Here is a 20,062-nt window from a genome sequence, read left to right as displayed (position 1 = left end):
GGGACCCCCGGTCTTCCGTGCCGTGGTGGCGGCGGCGGCGGCAGCCGCTCCTCCCTCCTCTCTCTCCCTCCCCAGATTCAGTCAGCAGCAGCAGCCGCCGCCGCCCGCCGCCGAGGCCGGCGGGAATCTGAAGAAGCTGTTCGGCTACTGCGAGGACGTCTACCTGCGGTACAGGCTGGCCTACGACCACCAGTTCTACGACGTGGTCACCTCGCTCCTCAAGGACCCCCAGACCGGCTGCTGTCTCAAGGACCTGCTGGTGAGTTAGGCGGGAGCCCGAGTCGACTTCGGCGCGGGGCGAGACCCCGGCGCCGAGGGCGGAGGCGGCGGAATTCCGCGGCAAAGCATCCCGTCCGGCCCCAGGAAACGGCAAAGGCAGGGCAGAGGCCTTCCCACACGGGATCAAGTCCTCACCAGAGTGGTTTTATTAAATTAGCTGTTTTATAAAACACTGCAGATGTCATAATTGTTAACGTAACAATTTACCGGACTGTAGTAACTGGTGCAGTTTTGCTAAGCATGTTTGTCGAGGGGGAGGAACGGCAACGCCGGGCGCTGGTTGTCCTGGCGCGGAGGCGGCGGCCCTGGCCCTCGTTAAACCGGGGACGGCGGCTTCCTCCGATGCGTTCGGGAGGGAGGGGCGGATGGACTAACCACTGCCTCGCTGCCTCCGCCACTGCCCCTCCGCTACGGAGCCCAGGTGAGGCCGGTTCTGTGTTCGCTGATTTAGTGACCCCCGAGGTGCCCAACTCGAACCCCGGGCCGGCGCGAGCCAAGTCCGCGTGACTGTGCGCCGTCACGGGGCCGAGGGGCGAAGCCACCCCGGTGCCGTCGAGGGGAGCCTTTGGCAGAACTGAAAGAGAAGGAAGTGGCCGAGGGGCTGCGGCCAACACTGAGAGGTGACGCCGGGCCGCGGGGGCCGGCGTCACATGAAGTCTTCGAAGTCTTGGACGTAGCCGCCGTCGTAGCCGCCGTAATCTGCCAGGTCGTCCTTCATGGTTGCCTTCAGGCCGCCGCCGGGCACCACGCCTTTCTTCTTCTTCTTCGCTTTACTCTGCTGCAGTTTGGGGGGGTGCCCGCGGTTAGCGGCAGGCCCGCGGGACCTCGGCCCCCTCCCCGCGGCCCCCTCCCCACCCCCCTTACCTTTTCTTGTTTCTGTTTCTCGCTGCAAAGCACTGTCAGGGAGTTGGTCACTTTTTTCAAGTCGTCGATTTCCACTTTGAAAGAAAGAAGGGAAGTTGAGAAGCCCTGGAAGGGAAATGGAGCCGGGGATCCTGGACGCTCACCCCTGACCTACAGCGAAGGGTTCATTCGGTCGTCTTTATTGAGCGCCTACTGGGTGCGGAGCGCTGTGCTAAGCGCTTGGGAAGTCCAAGTCGGCAGCATAGGGAGACGGTCCCTACCCAACGGCGGGCTCACAGGTTAGGGGGGCCACCGTGGCTCGGAGAAGCAGCAGTGGCCTGATGCAGGGCCCAGGCTGACTGAGGAGTGGGCCCAGCTTCAATTCACAATAATAATCGTAACGATGGCATTTACTAAGCGCTTGCTATGTGCAAAGCACTGTTCTAAGCACTGGGGAGGGTACAAGGTGATCAGGTTGTCCCATGTGGGACTCACAATCTTAAACCCCATTTGACAGATGAGGGAACTGAGGCCCAGAGAAGTGACTTGCCCAAAGTCTCACAGCTGACAATTGGTGGAGGTAGGATTTGAACCCATGACCTCTGACTCCAAAGCCCGGGCTCTTTCCACGGAGCCACGCTGCTTCCCACAGTGGATGCTGGACCCTACCGCTGTCCCGAGCTGGGGCAGGGCCCAGGCTGCTCTCATCCGCCAGCTTGTCCTTCCCAAGCGCTTAGTCCAGTGCTCTGCCCACCGTAAGCGCTCAATAAATACGACTGGATGAATGAATCCGCGAGACAGCCCGGCCCGGTGCTTCCCGTACCCCCCAAACCCTTGCCCACGGCGGTGCCGCCTCCGCCCCACTTCTCTCCCCAGCGTGCCAGGAAGAACTGCTCGAGCAACCCCGAGACGCCAGTCTCTCCCAGGCGGGAATACTCACGGGAAATGCAAATGTCTCGCACTAAAACTTCCAAAAAGCCAGGGTAGTAGAGAGACTTTTCGTATTGGGTGATCTTGTCCTTTAGCAGCTTTCCGAACTCCGCGAAGTCATCCCGGGACGTTGGGTTCATGGCGTCGATTCCACTGACCGCGGTGGCGGCCACCCCTGTCGGGAGGGAAGGCCGGGGGGGGGGTGAGAGCGGCAGGTGGCCCGCGGGCCGGGCCCTACGGGCCCCCGGGCTTGCTCTTCCGCAAGGCCGGTGGCCACCGAGGCCCTGCCTGGGCACCGGAGGAGGATTTTCCTCCCCCAAGTGCCGCCTCTTCCCCACACGCCTCCAGCTGTGGGCAGGGATGAATAATAACACGGGCGAAGCACTGAGGTGGATACAAGCACATCGGGTCGGACGCAGTCCCTGCCCCACGTGGGGCTCACAGGCTCAATCCCCATTTTACAGATGAGGGAACTGAGGCACAGAAGTGATTTGCCGAGTGATTTACAAGTGCCTAGTAATAATAATAATAATGGCATTTGTTAAGCGCTTACTATGTGCAAAGCGCTGTTCTAAGCGCCGGGGGGGATACGAGGTGATCAGGTTGTCCCCCGGGGGGCTCACAGTAATCATCCCCATTTCACAGATGAGGGAACTGAGGCACAGAGAAGTCAAGTGATTTGCCGAGTGATTTACAAGTGCTTAGTAATAAGAATAATAATAACGGCATTTGTTAAGCGCTTACTATGTGCAAAGCACTGTTCTAAGCGCTGGGGGGGGGGGGGCGGGGGGATACAAGGTGATCAGGTTGTCCCCCGGGGGGCTCACAGTAATCACCCCCATTTTACAGATGAGGGAACTGAGGCTCAGAGAAGTTAAGTGACTTGCCCAAGATCACACAGCCGGCATGTGGCGGAGCTGGGATTTGAACCCATGACCTCTGACTCCAAAGCCCGGGCTCTTTCCACTGAGCCACGCTGCTTCTCTATAATAACAATGGCATTTGTTAAGCACTTACTATGTGCAGAGCACTGTTCTAAGCGCCAGGGAGTTTATAAGGTGATCAGGTTGCCCCTCGTGGGACTCACAGTCTTAATCCCCTTTTTCCAGACGAGGTAAATGAGGCCCAGAGAAGTGAAGTGACTTGCCCAAAGTCACACAGCTGACGAGTGGCAGAGTCAGGATTTGAACCCATGACCTCTGACTCCAAAGCCCGGGCTCTTTCCACTGAGCCACACTGCTTCTCTATAATAACAATGGCATTTATTAAGCGCTATGTGCAGAGCACTGTTCTAAGCGCCGGGGAGTTTACAAGATGATCAGGTTGCCCCTCGTGGGACTCACAGTCTTCATCCCCGTTTCCCAGACGAGGTAACTGAGGCCCAGAGAAGTGAAGTGACTTGCCCAAAGTCACCCAGCTGACGAGTGGCGGAGCCGGGATTTGAACCCACGACCTCCAACTCCAAAGCCTGCGCTCTTTCCACCGAGCCGCGCTGCTTCTCTAGTCCAGTGCTCTGCACACAGTAAGCGCTCAATAAATACGATTGACTTTGTTCTCGTCTCCCCCTTTTAGACCGTGAGCCCACTGTTGGGTAGGGACCGTCTCTAGATGTTGCCAACTTGTACCTCCCAAGCGCTTAGTCCAGTGCTCTGCACATAGTAAGCGCTCAATAAATACGATTGATGATGATGATGATGATGATGGATTGATCTGCCCACGGCCACGCGGCGGGCGAGTGAGGGAGCGGGAATTGGGCCTGATTCCCGGGCCTGTGCTCTATCCGCTAGACGCCCTCCTCCCGCCAACTCCCGCTGCCTCCCAGCTGACGTACCGAACGTTTCCTTGGCCAATTCCAGGTCGGATTCCTCTTGGAGCTTCTTTAGCCGCAGCTTGTCCGCTAACTGCTCTTCCGGCGTGAGCTCCTTGGATTCCTCGGGATCTTCTAACTAGGAAGGCGCGTCCCGCGGAAAACCGCTCAGGCTCGCCGCCCGACCCGGGACCCCCGAGAGCACCGAGAGGGAGGACGGGTCGCGCACACTTCTCGACCCTCTCTGGCTAATAATAATAACGGCACTTACTAAGCGCTTCCGATGTTATATGTTGCCAATTTGTCCTTCCCAAGCGCTTAGTCCAGTGCTCTGCACACAGTAAGCGCTCAATAAAGACGATTGATGATGATGTGCAAAGCACTGTTCTAAGCGCTGGGGGAAGCTACAAGGTGATCAGCCTGTCCCACGGGGGCTCGCTTACAGATGAGGTAACTGAGGCACAGAGAAGTAAAGCGACTTGCCCGAAGTCACACAGCTGACCAGTCATTCATTCAATCGTATTTATTGAGCGCTTACTGTGTGCAGAGCACTGGACTAAGCGCTTGGGAAGGACATTCATTCACTCAACCATATTTATTGGGCACTTACTGTGCGCAGAGCACTGGACTAAGCGCTTGGGAAGTTCATTCATTCAATCGTATTTATTGAGCGCTTACTGTGTGCAGAGCACTGGACTAAGCGCTTGGGAAGTACATTCATTCACTCAACCATATTTATTGGGCACTTACTGTGCACAGAGCACTGGACTAAGCGCTTGGGAAGTTCATTCATTCAATCGTATTTATTGAGCGCTTACTATGTGCAGAGCACTGGACTAAGTGCTTGGGAAGTTCATTTAGTCAATCGTATTTATTGAGCGCTTACTGTGTGCAGAGCACTGGACTAAGCGCTTGGGAAGTTCATTCATTCAGTCATATTTATTGAGCACTTACTATGTGAAGAGCACTGGACTAAGTGCTTGGGAAGTTCATTTAGTTAATCGTATTTATTGAGCGCTTACGGTGTGCAGGGCACTATACTAAGCACTTGGGAAGTACATTCATTCATTCAATTGTATTGAGCGCTTACTATGTGCAGAGCACTGGGCTAAGCGCTTGGGGAATTCACTCATTTATTCAATCGTATTTATTGAGCGCTTACTGTGGGCAGAGCACTGGACTAAGCGCTTGGGAAGTTCATTTATTCAACCGTATTTACTGAGCGCTTACTGTGTGCAGAACACTACTAAGCGCTTGGGAAGCTCATTCATTTATTCAATCGTATTGAACGCTTCCTGTGTGTAGAGCACTGTACTAAGCGCTTGGGAAGTACATTCATTTATTCAAAAGTATTTATGGTGCACTTACTATGTGCAGAGCACTGAACTAAGCGCTTGGGAAGTTCATTCATTTATTCAATCGTATTGAGCGCTTACTGTGTGCAGAGCACTGGACTAAGCGCTTGGGAAGAATAAAAAAGTATGGAACGCTTCACGAACTGGTGTGTCATCCTGACAGGAGGCTCTACCCTTCCTGATGCTAAAGCAAACAATCTGTGCCACCAAATGGCCCGGAGAAGCAGCGGGGCTCGGTGGAAAGAGCCCGGGCTTTGGAGCCGTTCCCTCATTCCTTCAATCGTATTTACCGCCACTTCCGGGCCCCGCTTCCCGGGATTTGAACCCATGACCTCTGACTCCAAAGCCCGGGCTCTTTCCACCGGGCCACGCCGCTTCACCGGGGCATCTCTGCGCCAGGCTTCGGTTTGCGAGGAGCGAGGGAGGAAGCCGGCTGAGCTCCCACCCCCCTCCGCCCCCGTGCCGGGCCCGGCCGACCCCCGGACTCACCCTCTTCTTGATCTCCTCTTGTTTCCGCTTCTGCTGCCGCTCTTTCTCTTTGATCTTCTCGGCTGTTTTCTTCTTTTCCGAGACTTTCGTTTCTGGGGAGCAAGACAGACGTTAGGGACCAGACGCGGCGGCCCCGGGGGGCTGCTCTTCCCCCCCACCGATGGGCCCGGCTTCCGGGGGCTCACCTGGCTTCACCTCCGCCGTCTCCTTCTTCTCTTCCTCATCATCATCCCAGTTATCCTAGAGGGGAGGCACCCGGGTTGGCTGCGGCTTGGGCCCGGCCCCCTTCCCTCACCCACCCCGTCCATCCATCCATTCTAATCCCCAGGAATCTGGTTCGCTGCACGGAGGGGACAGCGATTCCCCCTCTCCATCCCCCCATCTTACCTCCTTCTCTTCCCCACAGCACCTGTATAGATGTATATATGTTTGTACACATCTTACTCTATTTATTTTACTTGTACATATCATCATCATCAATCGTATTTATTGAGCGCTTACTATGTGCAGAGCACTGTACTAAGCGCTTGGGAAGCATATCTATTCTATTTATTTTATTTTGTTAGTATGTTTGGTTTTTGTTCTGTCTCCCCCTTGTAGACTGTGAGCCCACTGTTGGGTAGGGACTGTCTCTATGTGTTGCCAACTTGGACTTCCCAAGCGCTTAGTACAGTGCTCTGCACACAGTAAGCGCTCAATAAATACGACTGATTGATTGATTGTCCTGGTCTGCACTGGGGACGGTGTACTTGTACATATCTATTCCATTTCTTTTATTTTGTTAGTATGTTTGGTTTTGTTGTCTGTCTCCCCCTTCTAGACTGTGAGCCCGCTGTTGGGTAGGGACTGTCTCTATATGTTGCCAACTTGGACTTCCCAAGCGCTTAGTCCAGTGCTCTGCACACAGTAAGCGGTCAATAAATACGATTGGCTGATTGATTGTCCCGGTCTACACTGGGGACAGTGTACTTGTACATATCCATTCTATTTATTTTATTCTGTTAGTATGTTTGGTTTTGTTCTCTGTCTCCCCCTTTTAGACTGTGAACCCGCTGTTGGGTAGGGACCGTCTCTCTATGTTGCCAACTTGGACTTCCCAAGTGCTTAGTCCAGTGCTCTGCACACAGTAAGCGCTCAATAAATACGATTGATGGATTGATTGATTGATTGATTCCTGCCCCCGCAAACAGGAGACAAAAGTCCTTCTACGTAGGTGGGAAGATGATTCACTGTCCCTTCTAGACTGTGAGTCCACTGTTGGGTAGGGACCGTCTCTGTGTGTTGCCGACTTGTACTTCCCAAGCGCTTAGTCCAGTGCTCTGCACACAGTAAGTGCTCAATAAATACGATTGATTGATTGATTGCCCCGGTCTACACTGGGGACAGTGTACTTGTACATATCTATTCTATTTATTTTATTTTGTTAGTATGTTTGGTTTTGTTCTCCGTCTCCCCCTTTTAGACCGTGAACCCACTGTTGGGTAGGGACTGTCTCTATATGTTGCCAACTTGGACTTCCCAAGCGCTTAGTCCAGTGCTCTGCACACAGTAAGCGGTCAATAAATACGATTGGCTGATTGATTGTCCCGGTCTACACTGGGGACAGTGTACTTGTACATATCCATTCTATTTATTTTATTCTGTTAGTATGTTTGGTTTTGTTCTCTGTCTCCCCCTTTTAGACTGTGAACCCACTGTTGGGTAGGGACCGTCTCTCTATGTTGCCAACTTGGACTTCCCAAGTGCTTAGTCCAGTGCTCTGCACACAGTAAGCGCTCAATAAATACGACTGATTGATTGACTGGGGGCCTCATACGAATGAATGAATGAATTTAGCTTTAATTCTGTCTGTTCTGACGACTTGACACCCTTCCGCGTGTTTTGTTGCCCGTCTCCCCCTTCTAGACTGTGAGCCCGTTGTTGGGTAGGGACCGTCTTTACGTGTTGCCAACTTGGACTTCCCAAGTGCTTAGTACAGTGCTTTGCACACAGTAAGCGCTCAACAAATACGAATGGATCGCTCCCTGACCCACCAAGCCCCAGTCTCCTGAAACCGCCTGTGTGTGGTCTCCCACGAACTCCTCGACAAGCCACCCTTGGATTCCCGCGGGCCCAAGCCACTGCAAGCACAGAAGGGATCTGCCCGTGAGCAGACTGTGAGCCCGTCGTTAAATAATAAACATCATGACGGCATTTGTTAAGCGCTTACTATGTGCAAAGCACTGTTCTAAGTGCCGGGGGGGGATACAAGGTGATCAGGTTGTCCCACGTGGGGCTCACGGTAATCATCCCCATTTTACAGATGAGGTAACTGAGGCTCAGAGAAGTTACGTGACTTGCCCAAGGTCAATCAATCAATCGTATTTATTGAGCGCTTACTGTGTGCAGAGCACTGTGCTAAGCGCTTGGGAAGTACAAGTTGGCAACATATAGAGACGGTCCCTACCCAACAGTGGGCTCACAGTCTAGAATCAATCAATCAATCAATCGTATTTATTGAGCGCTTACTGTGTGCAGAGCACTGGACTAGAAGAAAACTTACTATGTGCAAAGCACTGTTCTAAGCGCTTGGGAAGTCCAAGTTGGCAACATATAGAGACGGTCCCTACCCAACAGTGGGCTCACAGTCTAGAATCAATCAATCAATCGTATTTATTGAGTGCTTACTGTGTGCAGAGCACTGGACTAGAAGAAAACTTACTATGTGCAAAGCACTGTTCTAAGCGCTGGGGAGGTTACAAGGTGATCAGGTTGTCCCACGGGGGACTCACAGTCTTAATCCCCATTTTCCAGATGAGGGAACTGAGGCCCAGAGAAGTGAAGTGACTTGCCCAAAGTCACACAGCTGACAACGGGTGGAGCCGGCATTCGAACCCATGACCTGTGACTCCAAAGCCCGGGCTCTTTCCACTGAGCCACGCCGCTTCGCAGCTACCCTTCATTGGGTAGGGACCGTCTCTATATGTTGCTCATTTGCACTTCCCAAGTGCTTACTTAGTACAGTGCTCTGCATACAGCAAGCGTTCAATAAATAGGACTGAATGAATGAATCTGCCCCTTGGCAGTGGCTGCGGACTCCCCTCCTTGGGCTGTGGGCTCAATGCTCCGTGAAGCTTCCTAAGGTGGATCTCTTCTAGACTGTAAGCCCGCTGTTGGGTTGGGACCGTCTCTATCTGTTGCCAACTCGGACTTCCCAAGCGCTTAGTACAGTGCTCTGCACCCAGTAAGCGCTCAATGAACGCGATCGATTGATTGTTTGAGGCCTCCAGCTGCCCGCTACCCCAAACACTGAGCTCCGGGGTGGATACAAGCAAATTGGGCTGGACAACAGTCCCTGTCCCACGTGGGGCTCACAGCCTCCACCCCCATTTTAGAGCTCGGGTACCTGAGGCACAGAGACGCGAAGTGACTTGGCCCGCTCTCCCAAAATTTGGAATTTTGTTTCTTTGTGCCTTTGAAGTATTCTTCTACTGTTTTCCCATTTCGGTTTGGCATAGCATGAGAAGCCGCGTGGCTCAGTGGAAAGAGCCGGGGCTTTGGAGTCAGAGGTCATGGGCTCGAATTCCGACTCCACCGATCGTCAGCTGGGTGACTGGCCAAGTCACTTCACTTCTTTGGGCCTCAGTGGCCTCATCTGGAAAATGGGGGTGAAGGCTGTGAGCCCCCCGTGGGACAACCTGATCACCTTGTTACCTCCCCAGCGCTTAGAGCGGTGCTTTGCACATAGTAAGCGGTTAACAAATGCCATCATCGTCAAACACCCAGTGTTTATCCTGGGCCCACACCAGTGAAAGGTCACGTGCCCACTGGGACCGGAAAGTCCATCGGAGAGGCAGGACTTGTTAGCCCGACTCGCCAGCGGCTCCCAGCAGCCGGATCCCCGAGCGGCCCAGCTCTTCTTCCTCCATGCTGGAGGCACAAGGGCCGCCCGCCCACCCCACTGGACACCCACCTTTACCATTTAGGGGACCAAAAACCCACCCGACACCCCCGACTTTCCCCCCAGTGACCCAGCACAGACCATCCAACACATCCCCAACTCTTGGCCCGTGACCCTACAACGGGGACCACCCAAAGCCCTCGATTCTCCCGACTCCATCCGGACACTCCTCCCGCGACCCCCACATCCGTTAAGCCTTTGTGGGTTGCCAACTTGGACTTCCCAAGCGCTTAGTCATCATCATCAATCGTATTTATTGAGCGCTTACTATGTGCAGAGCACTGGACTAAGCGCTTGGGAAGTACAAATTGGCAACATATAGAGACGGCCCCTACCCACCAGTGGGCTCACAGTCTAAAAGGGGGAGACAGAGAACAAAACCAAACCTACTAACAAAATAAAAGAAATAGTCCAGTGCTCTGCACACAGTAAGCGCTCACTAAATAACGAATGAATGAATGGGAACGGAACATCGAACCGTTCTTGAACCTTCCCGGCCCGTAAAGTCCATCGGCTACCCCGGCCCGCTCCAAAGATCCCTGAAATGCCACGGCGCAGCGGTCCTTTCCAGAATAATAATGATAATAATAGCATTTATTAAGCGCCTACTATGTGCAAAGCACTTTTCGAAGCGCTGGGGAAGTTACAAGGTGATCAGGTTGTCCCTCGGGGGGCTCACAGTCTTAATCCCCATTTTACAGATGAGGTTGCCAACTTGCCAACCTGTACTTCCCAAGCGCTTAGTCCAGTGCTCTGCACACAGTAAGCGCTCAATACGATTGATGATGATGATGAGGGAACTGAGGCCCAGAGGAGTTAAGTGACTTGCCCAAAGTCACACGGCTGACAAGTGGCAGAGCCGGGATTTGAACCCATGCCCTCTGACTCCAAAGCCCGGGCTCTTTCCACTGAGCCACGCTGCTTCTCTAATCCCCCGGGGAGCCCCGCCTCGGGCCTCGGCCGGACATTCCAGGGAGCTGATTAAACGCCCAATAAAGAGATGCTCGTGGCTGCCAAACAAATCAGAGTGAACTTGCCCTTCTAAAATAACCGGCTTCACTGGCGTAACCATGAGCTGTTTATAAGCGGCGGGCTGGGGCGATGCCGGAGGGCTCTTGGGCTTAGACCCCCCACCACCCCCACCATTTTTCGAGGAAAGGGTGGGAGAGGAGGGCAGAGGGGGCTCACCGTGCTTCCCACGGGATCAATCAACCAATCAATCGTATTTATTGAGCGCTTACTGTGTGCAGAGCACTGGACTAAGCGCTAGGGAAGTACAAATTGGCAACATATAGAGACAGTCCCTACCCAACAGTGGGCTCACAGTCTAAAAGGGGAGACAGAGAACAAAACCAAACATACTAACAAAATAAAATAAATAGAATAGATATGTACAAGTAAAATAGAGTAATAAATATGTAAATCAATCGTATTTATTGAGCGCTTACTGTGTGCAGAGCACTGGACTAAGCGCTTGGGAAGTAAAAATTGGCAACATTTAGAGACAGTCCCTACCCAACAGTGGGCTCACAGTCTAAAAGGGGGAGCCCGGTGCCCACTACAGCCAGCATACGTCACTTGGGCCACACAGGGAGTGGCGTCCAGCCCAGCCCCGAGCACCGCTGGACGGCGGACCGGGGCATTTCCATATTTCCACTAGAAGTGGCTGCCAACAACAGCCGAGGCCTTTCCCGTGCCGCAGCCCCGCTCCCCGCAACTCTAATAATAACAACGGTGGCACGTGGCGCCAAGCGCCGCGCTAAGCCCTGGGGTCGACAGATCAAAAGCAGACGGGACACAGTCCCGATCCCACACGGCGCTCTCGTTCTTCAGAGAGAGACCAGGTACTGGACGCCCATTTTAGACGAGGAAACTGAGGCCAGAAAAGTCAGGCAACTTGCCCAAAAGTCGCACGGCAGCAAGTGGCAGAGCTGGAATTGGAAGCCCGATCCTCCGACTTCTTAATTCGGAGGGCTGTAACCGGAGCCCACCGCCTGCCCGCCTCCTGCTCCCTGGCACCCATCCGCGGCTCGGTCCCTGCCCCATCTTCCCGGGATCCGAGAGTCGCCCGGCCCAGGGATCTTCCCCGCGGGCAAACTTCCAAGCAGCCATCCACTTGCCCAACCTTGGCGGTTCTTGGCCTGCCCGGGAAAATGGACACAGAAGAACCTCCCAGCAGATTTACCACCTAAATCTGTGGGGGATGCTACAAAGTGATCAGCTTGTCCCACTGGGGGCTCGCTTACAGATGAGGTAACAGGCACAGAGAAGTGAAGTGACTTGCCCGAAGTCACACAGCTGACAAGTCATTCATTCAATCATATTTATTGAGCGCCTACTGTGTGCAGAGCACTGGACTAAGCGCTTGGGAAGTACATTCATTCATTCAACCGTCTTTATTGAGCGCTTACTGTGTGCAGAGCACTGGACTAAGCGCTCTGTCTCATATATTTCACCTCTCCTCCTACGTTCACCCTCTGCGGCCCTTTCCTCGGCCCGATTCTTCGATTGGGAGCCCCTTGGGGGCCGGGGCTATTTCTAATTAATCACAATAATAACAATGACGGCATTTGTTAAGCGCTTACTCTGTGCAAAGCACCGTTCTAAGCGCTGGGGAGGTTACAAGGTGATCAGGTTGTCCCATGGGAGGGCTCACAGTCTTAATCCCCATTTTGCAGATGAGGTAAGTGAGGCCCAGAGAAGTGAAGTGACTTGCCCAGAGTCACCCAGCTGACGATCGGCGGAGCCGGGATTGGAACCCCTGACCTCTGACTCCAAAGCCCGGGCTCTTTCCACTGAGCCACGCTGCTTCCCTATTCTCACTTGTGTAGTTTCTCCCAGTGCTCATTACAAAAATACACCTAGTATGCACGCTTACTACCACTGCTACACACCTTGCACACACTCTTCCTCCTCCTCCTCCTCCTCCTTCAGCGCTGCCAGCACGCCTGCACCAAGCAGACACTTTAAAAGCCGTCTCCCTCCTATTTATTTATCCACACTTCTATCTTGATGCCTCTGCTTCTCTCCCCTCCAGCCAACCTCCTCCCTGTGCCTCATTCCTGCCTGCCCCGACAACAACTTCGGGCTCACACTCGCCCCGTTGCCTCCCCCTTCCTCAAAGCCTTTCTGAGGTGTCATCTCCCTCATCTCCCGTCCCCGACTGCCCCTCGGCCCCTGAATACCGTCCATCAATTAATTAGTGTACCACATGTACTCTATTACACTCCTCTTTGCGCATCATCATCATCATCAATCGTATTTATTGAGCGCTTACTATGTGCAGAGCACTGTACTAAGCGCTTGGGAAGTACAAATTGGCAACATATAGAGACAGTCCCTACCCACCAGTGGGCTCACGGTCTAAAAGGGGGAGACAGAGAACAAAACCAAACATACTAACAAAATAAAATAAATAGAATAGATATGTATCTATTAATTGCCTGTCCCCTGCAGAACGTAAGTTCCTTGAAGACAGGGATTGTATCAATAATAATAATGGCATCTGTTAATATGTTTGGTTTTGTTCTGTGTCTCCCCCTTCTAGACTGTGAGCCCGCCGCTGGGTAGGGACCGTCTCTCTATGTCGCCAAGTTGGACTTCCCAAGCGCTTAGTGCAGTGCTCTGCACACAGTAAGCGCTCAATACATACAATTGATTGATTAAGCGCTTACTATGTGCAAAGCACTGTTTTAAGCGCTGGGGAGGATACGAGGTGATCCGTTTGTCCCACGGGGGCTCACAGTCTTCATCCCCATTTTCCAGATGAGGTCACTGAGGCCCGGAGAAGGGACGTGACTCGCCCAAAGTCACACAGCTGACAAGTGGCTGAGCCGGGCATTCATTCATTCATTCATTCATTCGTATTTATGGAGCGCTTACTGTCTGCCGGGCACTGGACTAAGCGCTTGGGAAGTCCAAGTCGGCAACATCTAGAGCCGGTCCCTACCCAACAGCAGGCTCGCAGTCTAGAAGGGGGAGACGGACGACAAAACAAAACATATTCACAAAATAAAATAGAATAAATATGTACAAATAAAATAGAGTATACAAACACATACACAGGTGAACCCATATACAGATCTGAACCCATGACCTCTGACTCCTAATCAATCAATCGTATTGATTGAGCGCTTACTGTGTGCAGAGCACTGGACTAAGCGCTTGGGAAGTCCAAGTTGGCAACATATAGAGACGGTCCCGACCCAACAGTGGGCTCACAGTCTAGAAGAGTAGAACACTAAGCCCATGTTCTTTCCATCGAGCCACGCTGCTTCTCTTGGGTCTCTTAAACCTCTCGCACTCAGACCAGTAGGTACTCAGTATATACCGACGGTGACGATGGTGCCACCCAATTTAGGGCTACTTTTCCTGCTCCTTCCCCCGGAGGTTCTGCCCCTTCCCTGGATCAGCCTGGTAACTGACGCTCCGCTTGTTACCCGTCCGCCCTCCCTCCTCCCCGGACACCGGGCTCGGGGCCCTTTCCTTTTCTAAACAAAGGCAGAGTCGAGTCTCCCAGGCTTCGCCTATAATATTAATATTAATTATTATTAATAATGGCATTTATTAAGCGCTTACTATGTGAAAAGCACTGTTCTACGAGCTGACTGGATAGAGCCCCGGCTTGGAAGTCCGAAGGACCTGGGTTCTAATCCCGGCTCTGCCACTTGTCTGCGGTGTGGCCTGCACGAGTCCCTTCTCTGGGCCTCAGTTCCCTCATCTGGAAAACGGGGATATGGTTGTACATATTTATTACTCTATTTATTTATTCATTTTACTTGTACATATCTATCCTATTTATTTTATTTTGTTGGTATGTTTGGTTTTGTTCTCTGTCTCCCCCTTTTAGACTGTGAGCCCACTGTTGGGTAGGGACTGTCTCTATGTGTTGCCAATTTGTACTTCCCAAGCGCTTAGTCCAGTGCTCTGCACATAGTAAGCGCTCAATAAATACGATTGATGATGATGATGATGATGATGATTAAGACCGTGAGCCCTACGTGGGACAGGGACTGTCTCCAACCCACCTTGTATCTACTCCAGCGCTCAGTGTAGTGCCTGGCACATAATAAGCACTTGGAAAACACCACAATTATTATCATCTATATTATATATCAATTATATCTAGATATATTATAGATATAGATATATAGATATATTAGATATATCTAATTATATATCATCTATTATCACCTTGCCTCCTGCTGCAACTCCGGTCGCCGTACAGGCTGCCCTAATGGCCACAGCCATTAGAGAAGCAGCGTGGCTCAGCGGAAAGAGCCCAGGCTTTGGAGTCAGGGGTCGTGGGTTCAAATCCCGGCTCTGCCAATTGTCAGCTGTGTGACTCTGGGCGAGTCACTTCACCTCCCCGGGCCTCAGTTCCCTCATCTGTCAAATGGGGATGAAGACTGTGAGCCCCAGATGGGACAATCCGATCACCTTGTTACCTCCCCTGCGCTTAGAACTAGTGCTTTGCACATAGTAAGCGCTTAATAAATGCCATTATTATTATTATTACAGCCAGCAGGAGGGCAGGGGGGGCAGCAAGGGGGCCGAGAGGCTGAGGGAAGCAGCTCCCCTGGGTGAGAGGCAGCCCGCGTGGACGGTAAAGTAATTCTGGGCCTGGGAGTGAGCGAGCCACCCGCTTTCCGCCCCATAGGGAATGGGAGGGAAAGCCTGTCCCAGGTGAAACTCGCTTCCCGGGTCTGCCCGGGATCCGAGGGAGCAGGATCCGGGACAGGCCAAGCCAGAACTGCCACTTTCAACACAAACTTCCATGTGTGCACAGACACACACACACACACCGACACTCCTGGAAGTGAGTCACTGAGACGCTTCAAAGCCGCACGCACAAGCCGAACGAAGGGCTGGGACGCCTTCTGTCACCGTAAAGCTCTCGTAAAGTGACCCCCTGCCCCACCGCTGGAGAGGCGGGGCAGGGAGGGACTAAGACTAGTGGCATTTGTGAAGCGTTTACCATGTGCCAAGCGCTGGGAGGTGGGGGGGATACAAGGTGATCAGGTTGTCCCACGTGGGGCTCAGGCTTCACCCCCATTTTGCAGATGAGGGAACTGAGGCGCAGAGAAGTGAAGTCCAGCAGACGTGCGGCGGAGTCGGGATGAGAAGCCACGACCTCTAGACTCCCAAGCCAAAGCTCTTTCCACTGAGCCACGCTGCTTCTCCAATGTGCCCCGGCCTCACCCGACTGTCCTTCATCATCATCATCAATCGTGTTTATTGAGCGCTTACTGTGTGCAGAGCACTGTACTAAGCGCTTGGGAAGTCCAAGTTGGCAACATATAGAGACAGTCCCTACCCAACAGTCCTCCCCCGGCCTCGGCCCCCCGACCCCACCCATCGTTATCTGGGGCTTCCAGGGCCCGGGGTCCCCCCTCGCCCTTATCTGGGGGCTGGCGAGCCCGCCGGCGGACTACGATCATCACGATGATGATGGTACTTGCTAAGCGCTTACTATGAGGCCTTCCCAGACCGAGCCCCCTCCTTCAGTCATTCATTCAATCGTATTTACTGAGCGCTTACTGTGTGCACAGCACTGGACTAAGCGCTTGGGAAGTGCAATTTGGCAACATATAGAGACGGTCCCTACCCAATAGTGGGCTCACAGTCTAGAAGGGGGAGACAGACAACAAAACAAAACATATTAACAGAATAAAATAGAATAAATATGCACAAGTAAAATAAATAGAGTAATAAATCCGTACGAACATATATACATATATACAGGTGCTGTGGGGAAGGGAAGGAGGTAAGGCGGGGGGTGGAGAGGGGGAAGAGGGGGAGAGGAAGCAGGGGGTACTCCTCGTTGTATTGTTGCACCCAGTGCAGAGCTTTGCACACAATAAGAGCTCAGTAAGTACAACTGAATGAATCCCCCCCGCCCCGCCTTACCTCCTTCCCCTCCCCACAGCACCTGTATATATGCTTGTACAGATTTATTACTCTATTTTATTTGTACATATTTATTCTCTTTATTAATATGTTTTGTTCTCTGTCTCCTCCCTTCTAGACTGTGAGCCCGTTGTTGGGTAGGGACCGTCTATGTTGCCGACTTGGACTTCCCAAGCGCTTAGTCCAGTGCTCTGCACACAGTAAGCGCTCAATAAATACGACTGAGTGAATGAATGAATGTGCTGAGCACTGTTCTAAGCGCTGGGGGAGATACAAGCGCGGGAGTAGATACAAGATAGTTGGGTTGGACACAGTCCCTGCCCCACGGGGGGCTCACGGTCTTAATCCCCGATTTACAGATGAGGTAACTGAGGCCCAGAGAAGTGAAGTGACTTGTCCAGGCCACACCACAATCAGGTTGTCCCACGGGGGGCTCCCAGTCTTCATCCCCATTTTCCAGATGAGGCAACTGAGGCCCAGAGAAGTGACGTGACTTGCCCAAAGGCACCCAGCTGATCAGTGGCGGGGTAAGGATTGGAACCCACGACCTCTGGGTACAAAGCCCGGGCTCTTTCCACTGAGCCACGCTGCTTCTCTGCCGGGCTCAGGTGGGCAGGAGGGCGGAATGGGAGTGGGGGGAGCGGGCGGGCTCCGGCCCACCTGCGTCCGGGAGAGCTTAGTCCAGTGCTCTGCACATAGTAAGCGCTCAATAAATACGATTGATGATGATGATGAGAGGAAGGGGACGGGAAGGGAAGGGAGACGGGGCCGGAGTGGCCCAGGGCTCCCCTGGCCGTCATTCATTCATTCAATCCTATTTATCGAGCGCTTACTGTGTGCAGAGCACTGGACTAAGCGCTTGGGAAGTCCAAGTGGGCAACATCGAGAGGCGGTCCCTACCCAACAGCGGGCTCACAGTCTAGAAGAGGGAGACAGAGAACAAAATGTATTAACAAAATAAAGCAAATAGAATAGTAAATATGTACAAGTAAAATGCAGCAATAAATCTGTACAGACATCTATACGGGTGCTGTGGGGAGGGGAAGGAGGTGAGGCGAGGGGGAGAGGGAGAGGAAGGAGGGGGCTCAGTGTGGGAAGGCCTCCTGGAGGAGGTGAGCTCTCATTCATTCAGTCAGTCAATCGTATTTATTGAGCGCTTACTGTGTGCAGAGCACTGTACAAAGCGCTTGGGAAGTCCAAGTTGGCAACACAGAGAGACGGCCCCTACCCAGCAGCGGGCTCACAGTCTAGGAGGGGGAATGAATGAATGAATGAATTCACTCATTCATTCAATCGTATTTATTGAGCGCTTGCTGCGTGCAGAGCACTGGACTAAGCGCTTGGGAAGTCCAAGTTGGCAACATAGAGAGACGGTCCCTACCCAACAGCGGGCTCACAGTCTAGGAGGGGGGGATGGATGAATGAATGAATTCATTCATTCATTCGTATTTATTGAGGGCTTACTGTGTGCAGAGCACTGGACTAAGCGCTTGGGAAGTCCAAGTTGGCAACAGAGACGGTCCCTACCCAACAGCGGGCTCACGGTCTAGACATTCATTCGTTCATTCGTACTTATTGAGCGCTTACTGTGTGCAGAGCACTGCACTGAGCGCTTGGGAAGTCCAAGTTGGCAACATACAGAGACAGTCCTTACCCAACAGTGGGCTCACAGTCTAGAAGGGGGAAATGAATTCAATCGTATTTATTGAGCGCTTACTGTGTGCAGAGCACTGTACTAAGCGCTTGGGAAGTCCAAGTTGGCAACATAGAGAGACGCTCCCTACCCAACAGCGGGCTCACAGTCTAGAAGGGGGAATGAATGAATGAATTCACTCATTCATTTAATCGTATTTCTTGAGCGCTTACTGTGTGCAGAGCACTGCACTAAGCGCTTGGGAAGTCCAAATCGGCAACATACAGAGACGGTCCCTACCCAACAGCGGGCTCACGGTCTAGACATTCATTCGTTCATTCGTACTTACTGAGCGCTTACTGTGTGCAGAGCACTGCACTAAGCGCTTGGGAAGTCCAAGTTGGCAACCTAGAGAGACGGTCCCTACCCAGCAGTGGGCTCCCAGTCTAGGAGGGGGCATGAATGAATGAATTTATTCATTCAATCGTATTTATTGAGCGCTTCCTGTGTGCAGAGCACTGGACTAAGCGCTTGGGAAGGAGAAGTGGGCAACATATGGAGACGGTCCCTACCCGACAGAGGGCTCACGGTCTAGAAGGGGGAATGAATGAATGAATGATTGAATGAATGAGTGACTGGAGGGAGGGAGGGAGGGAGGGAGGTCTGTGGGCGGCTGTGGCGGTCGCCCACCTTGACGTCGTCGTCCTCGTCCTCGCCCTCCCAGCGGTCCCCGCCGCCGCCTCCGCCTCCGCCGCCTCCGCCAACGGCCGCCTTGCGCACCGGCTCCTCCACCGAGAACGTGTCCGCCTCCCACGAGTCCGAGTCCGCCGCCATGACCGACTGACTGACGGACCGACCGACGGCGCCGCGCGCGAGGCGCCGCCAAGCCACGCCGGGCGGCCGCGCGGGTGCCGGTGCGCACGCGCGGGCGTCCGTGCGCACGCGCGGTGACTCGCCGCGCCGCTCCTCGTTGGCGCGCGCGGGGCACGCCGGGACGGGGGCGGACTGACGAGCCGAGCCCTCCCCCTCCCTCCCCGGAGGGCGCCGGGCAGCGACTTCCTGTCGGCCGCGCGGGCGTGAGCGCGCACGCGCGGTGGGTCACCGGGCCGCTCCTCGTTGGCGCGCGCGGGGCACGCCGGGACGGCGGCGGACTGACGGGCCGAGCCCGCCCCCTCCCTCCCCGGAGGGCGGTGGGCAATCAGTCAATCAATCCTATTTATTGAGCGCTTACTGGGTGCAGAGCACTGTACTAAGCGCTTGGGAAGTACAAGTTGGCAACATAGAGAGACAGACGGTCCCTACCCAACAGTGGGCTCCCATTTCCACTCCCTCCTTCAGCAAAGGGGACCCGCTCATCCCCTCTTCCCCGCCCCCTTCCCACTTTGGAGCCCTGAACCTGCAAACACCCCTGGCCCCGTTACCCTCTCCCTCAAACTAGGTCCTTCCTCGTCTTCAAGATCAATCAACCAATCAATCGTATTTATTGAGCGCTTCCTGTGTGCAGAGCACTGGACTAAGCGCTGGGGAAGTCCAAGTTGGCCACATAGAGAGACGGTCCCTACCCAACAGCGGGCTCACAGTCTAGAAGGGGGAGACAGACAACAAAACATATGAACAAAATAAAATAAATAGAATAGATATGTACAAGTAAAATAAATAAATAGAGTAATAAATAATAGAGTTGCCACCACCTCCAGAAGGCCTTCCCTGACCGGTCCCAAGTCGCACGTCTTCAAACGTGCGTTCGATTCATTTTGATTACCCCGAAAATACTTTTAATCTGCCTCCGCTAGAGCAGAAGACCCTTGTGGGTAGGGAAAGTGTCACCACGCTTGTTACATACTTCCCGAGCGCTGCACCCAACAGGTGCTCAATAA

At 53.3% G+C, this 20,062-nt stretch overlaps 2 protein-coding genes across 2 annotated transcripts in view; one reads left to right on the top strand and one right to left on the bottom strand.

Moving 5' to 3' along the window:
- SPG11 (SPG11 vesicle trafficking associated, spatacsin) overlaps positions 1-451 on the top strand; it is an 81,851-nt gene extending 81,400 nt beyond the window's left edge. The window contains exon 40 of the mRNA XM_038749938.1: positions 76-451. Within this exon, the coding sequence (XP_038605866.1) occupies positions 76-268 (193 nt within the window). The 3' untranslated portion in view covers positions 269-451. The remainder of the gene's footprint in view (positions 1-75) is intronic.
- Positions 403-19,064, bottom strand: EIF3J (eukaryotic translation initiation factor 3 subunit J). Its single transcript, XM_038749940.1, has 7 exons — positions 18,876-19,064; positions 5,889-5,943; positions 5,704-5,795; positions 3,884-3,998; positions 2,063-2,227; positions 1,144-1,217; positions 403-1,057 (listed from the first exon to the last, which is right to left on the bottom strand). The coding sequence occupies exons 1-7, from the start codon at positions 19,017-19,019 to the stop codon at positions 926-928; spliced, it is 777 nt and encodes a 258-aa protein (XP_038605868.1). The 5' UTR covers positions 19,020-19,064; the 3' UTR covers positions 403-925.
- Positions 19,065-20,062: the final 998 nt, after the last annotated feature.

The sequence above is a fragment of the Tachyglossus aculeatus genome, chromosome 8, assembly GCF_015852505.1.
Source record: "Tachyglossus aculeatus isolate mTacAcu1 chromosome 8, mTacAcu1.pri, whole genome shotgun sequence".
Lineage (NCBI taxonomy): Eukaryota > Metazoa > Chordata > Mammalia > Monotremata > Tachyglossidae > Tachyglossus > Tachyglossus aculeatus.
The sequence above is the reverse complement of the archived record's forward strand: the minus strand, read 5'-3'. Positions and strand labels throughout refer to the sequence as shown.

Excerpts from the sequence above, each read along its gene's own strand:
- EIF3J (XM_038749940.1), bottom strand. The coding sequence starts at position 19,019 with ATGGCGGCGGACTCGGACTCGTGGGAGGCGGACACGTTCTCGGTGGAG. Across the intron at positions 3,999-5,703 it reads AAGAGGAGATCAAGAAGAGG|TTAGAAGATCCCGAGGAATC; the intron begins GTGAGTCCGGGG and ends GCGCCTTCCTAG. Across the intron at positions 1,218-2,062 it reads GCGAGACATTTGCATTTCCC|TGGAAATCGACGACTTGAAA; the intron begins GTGAGTATTCCC and ends TTTCTTTCAAAG.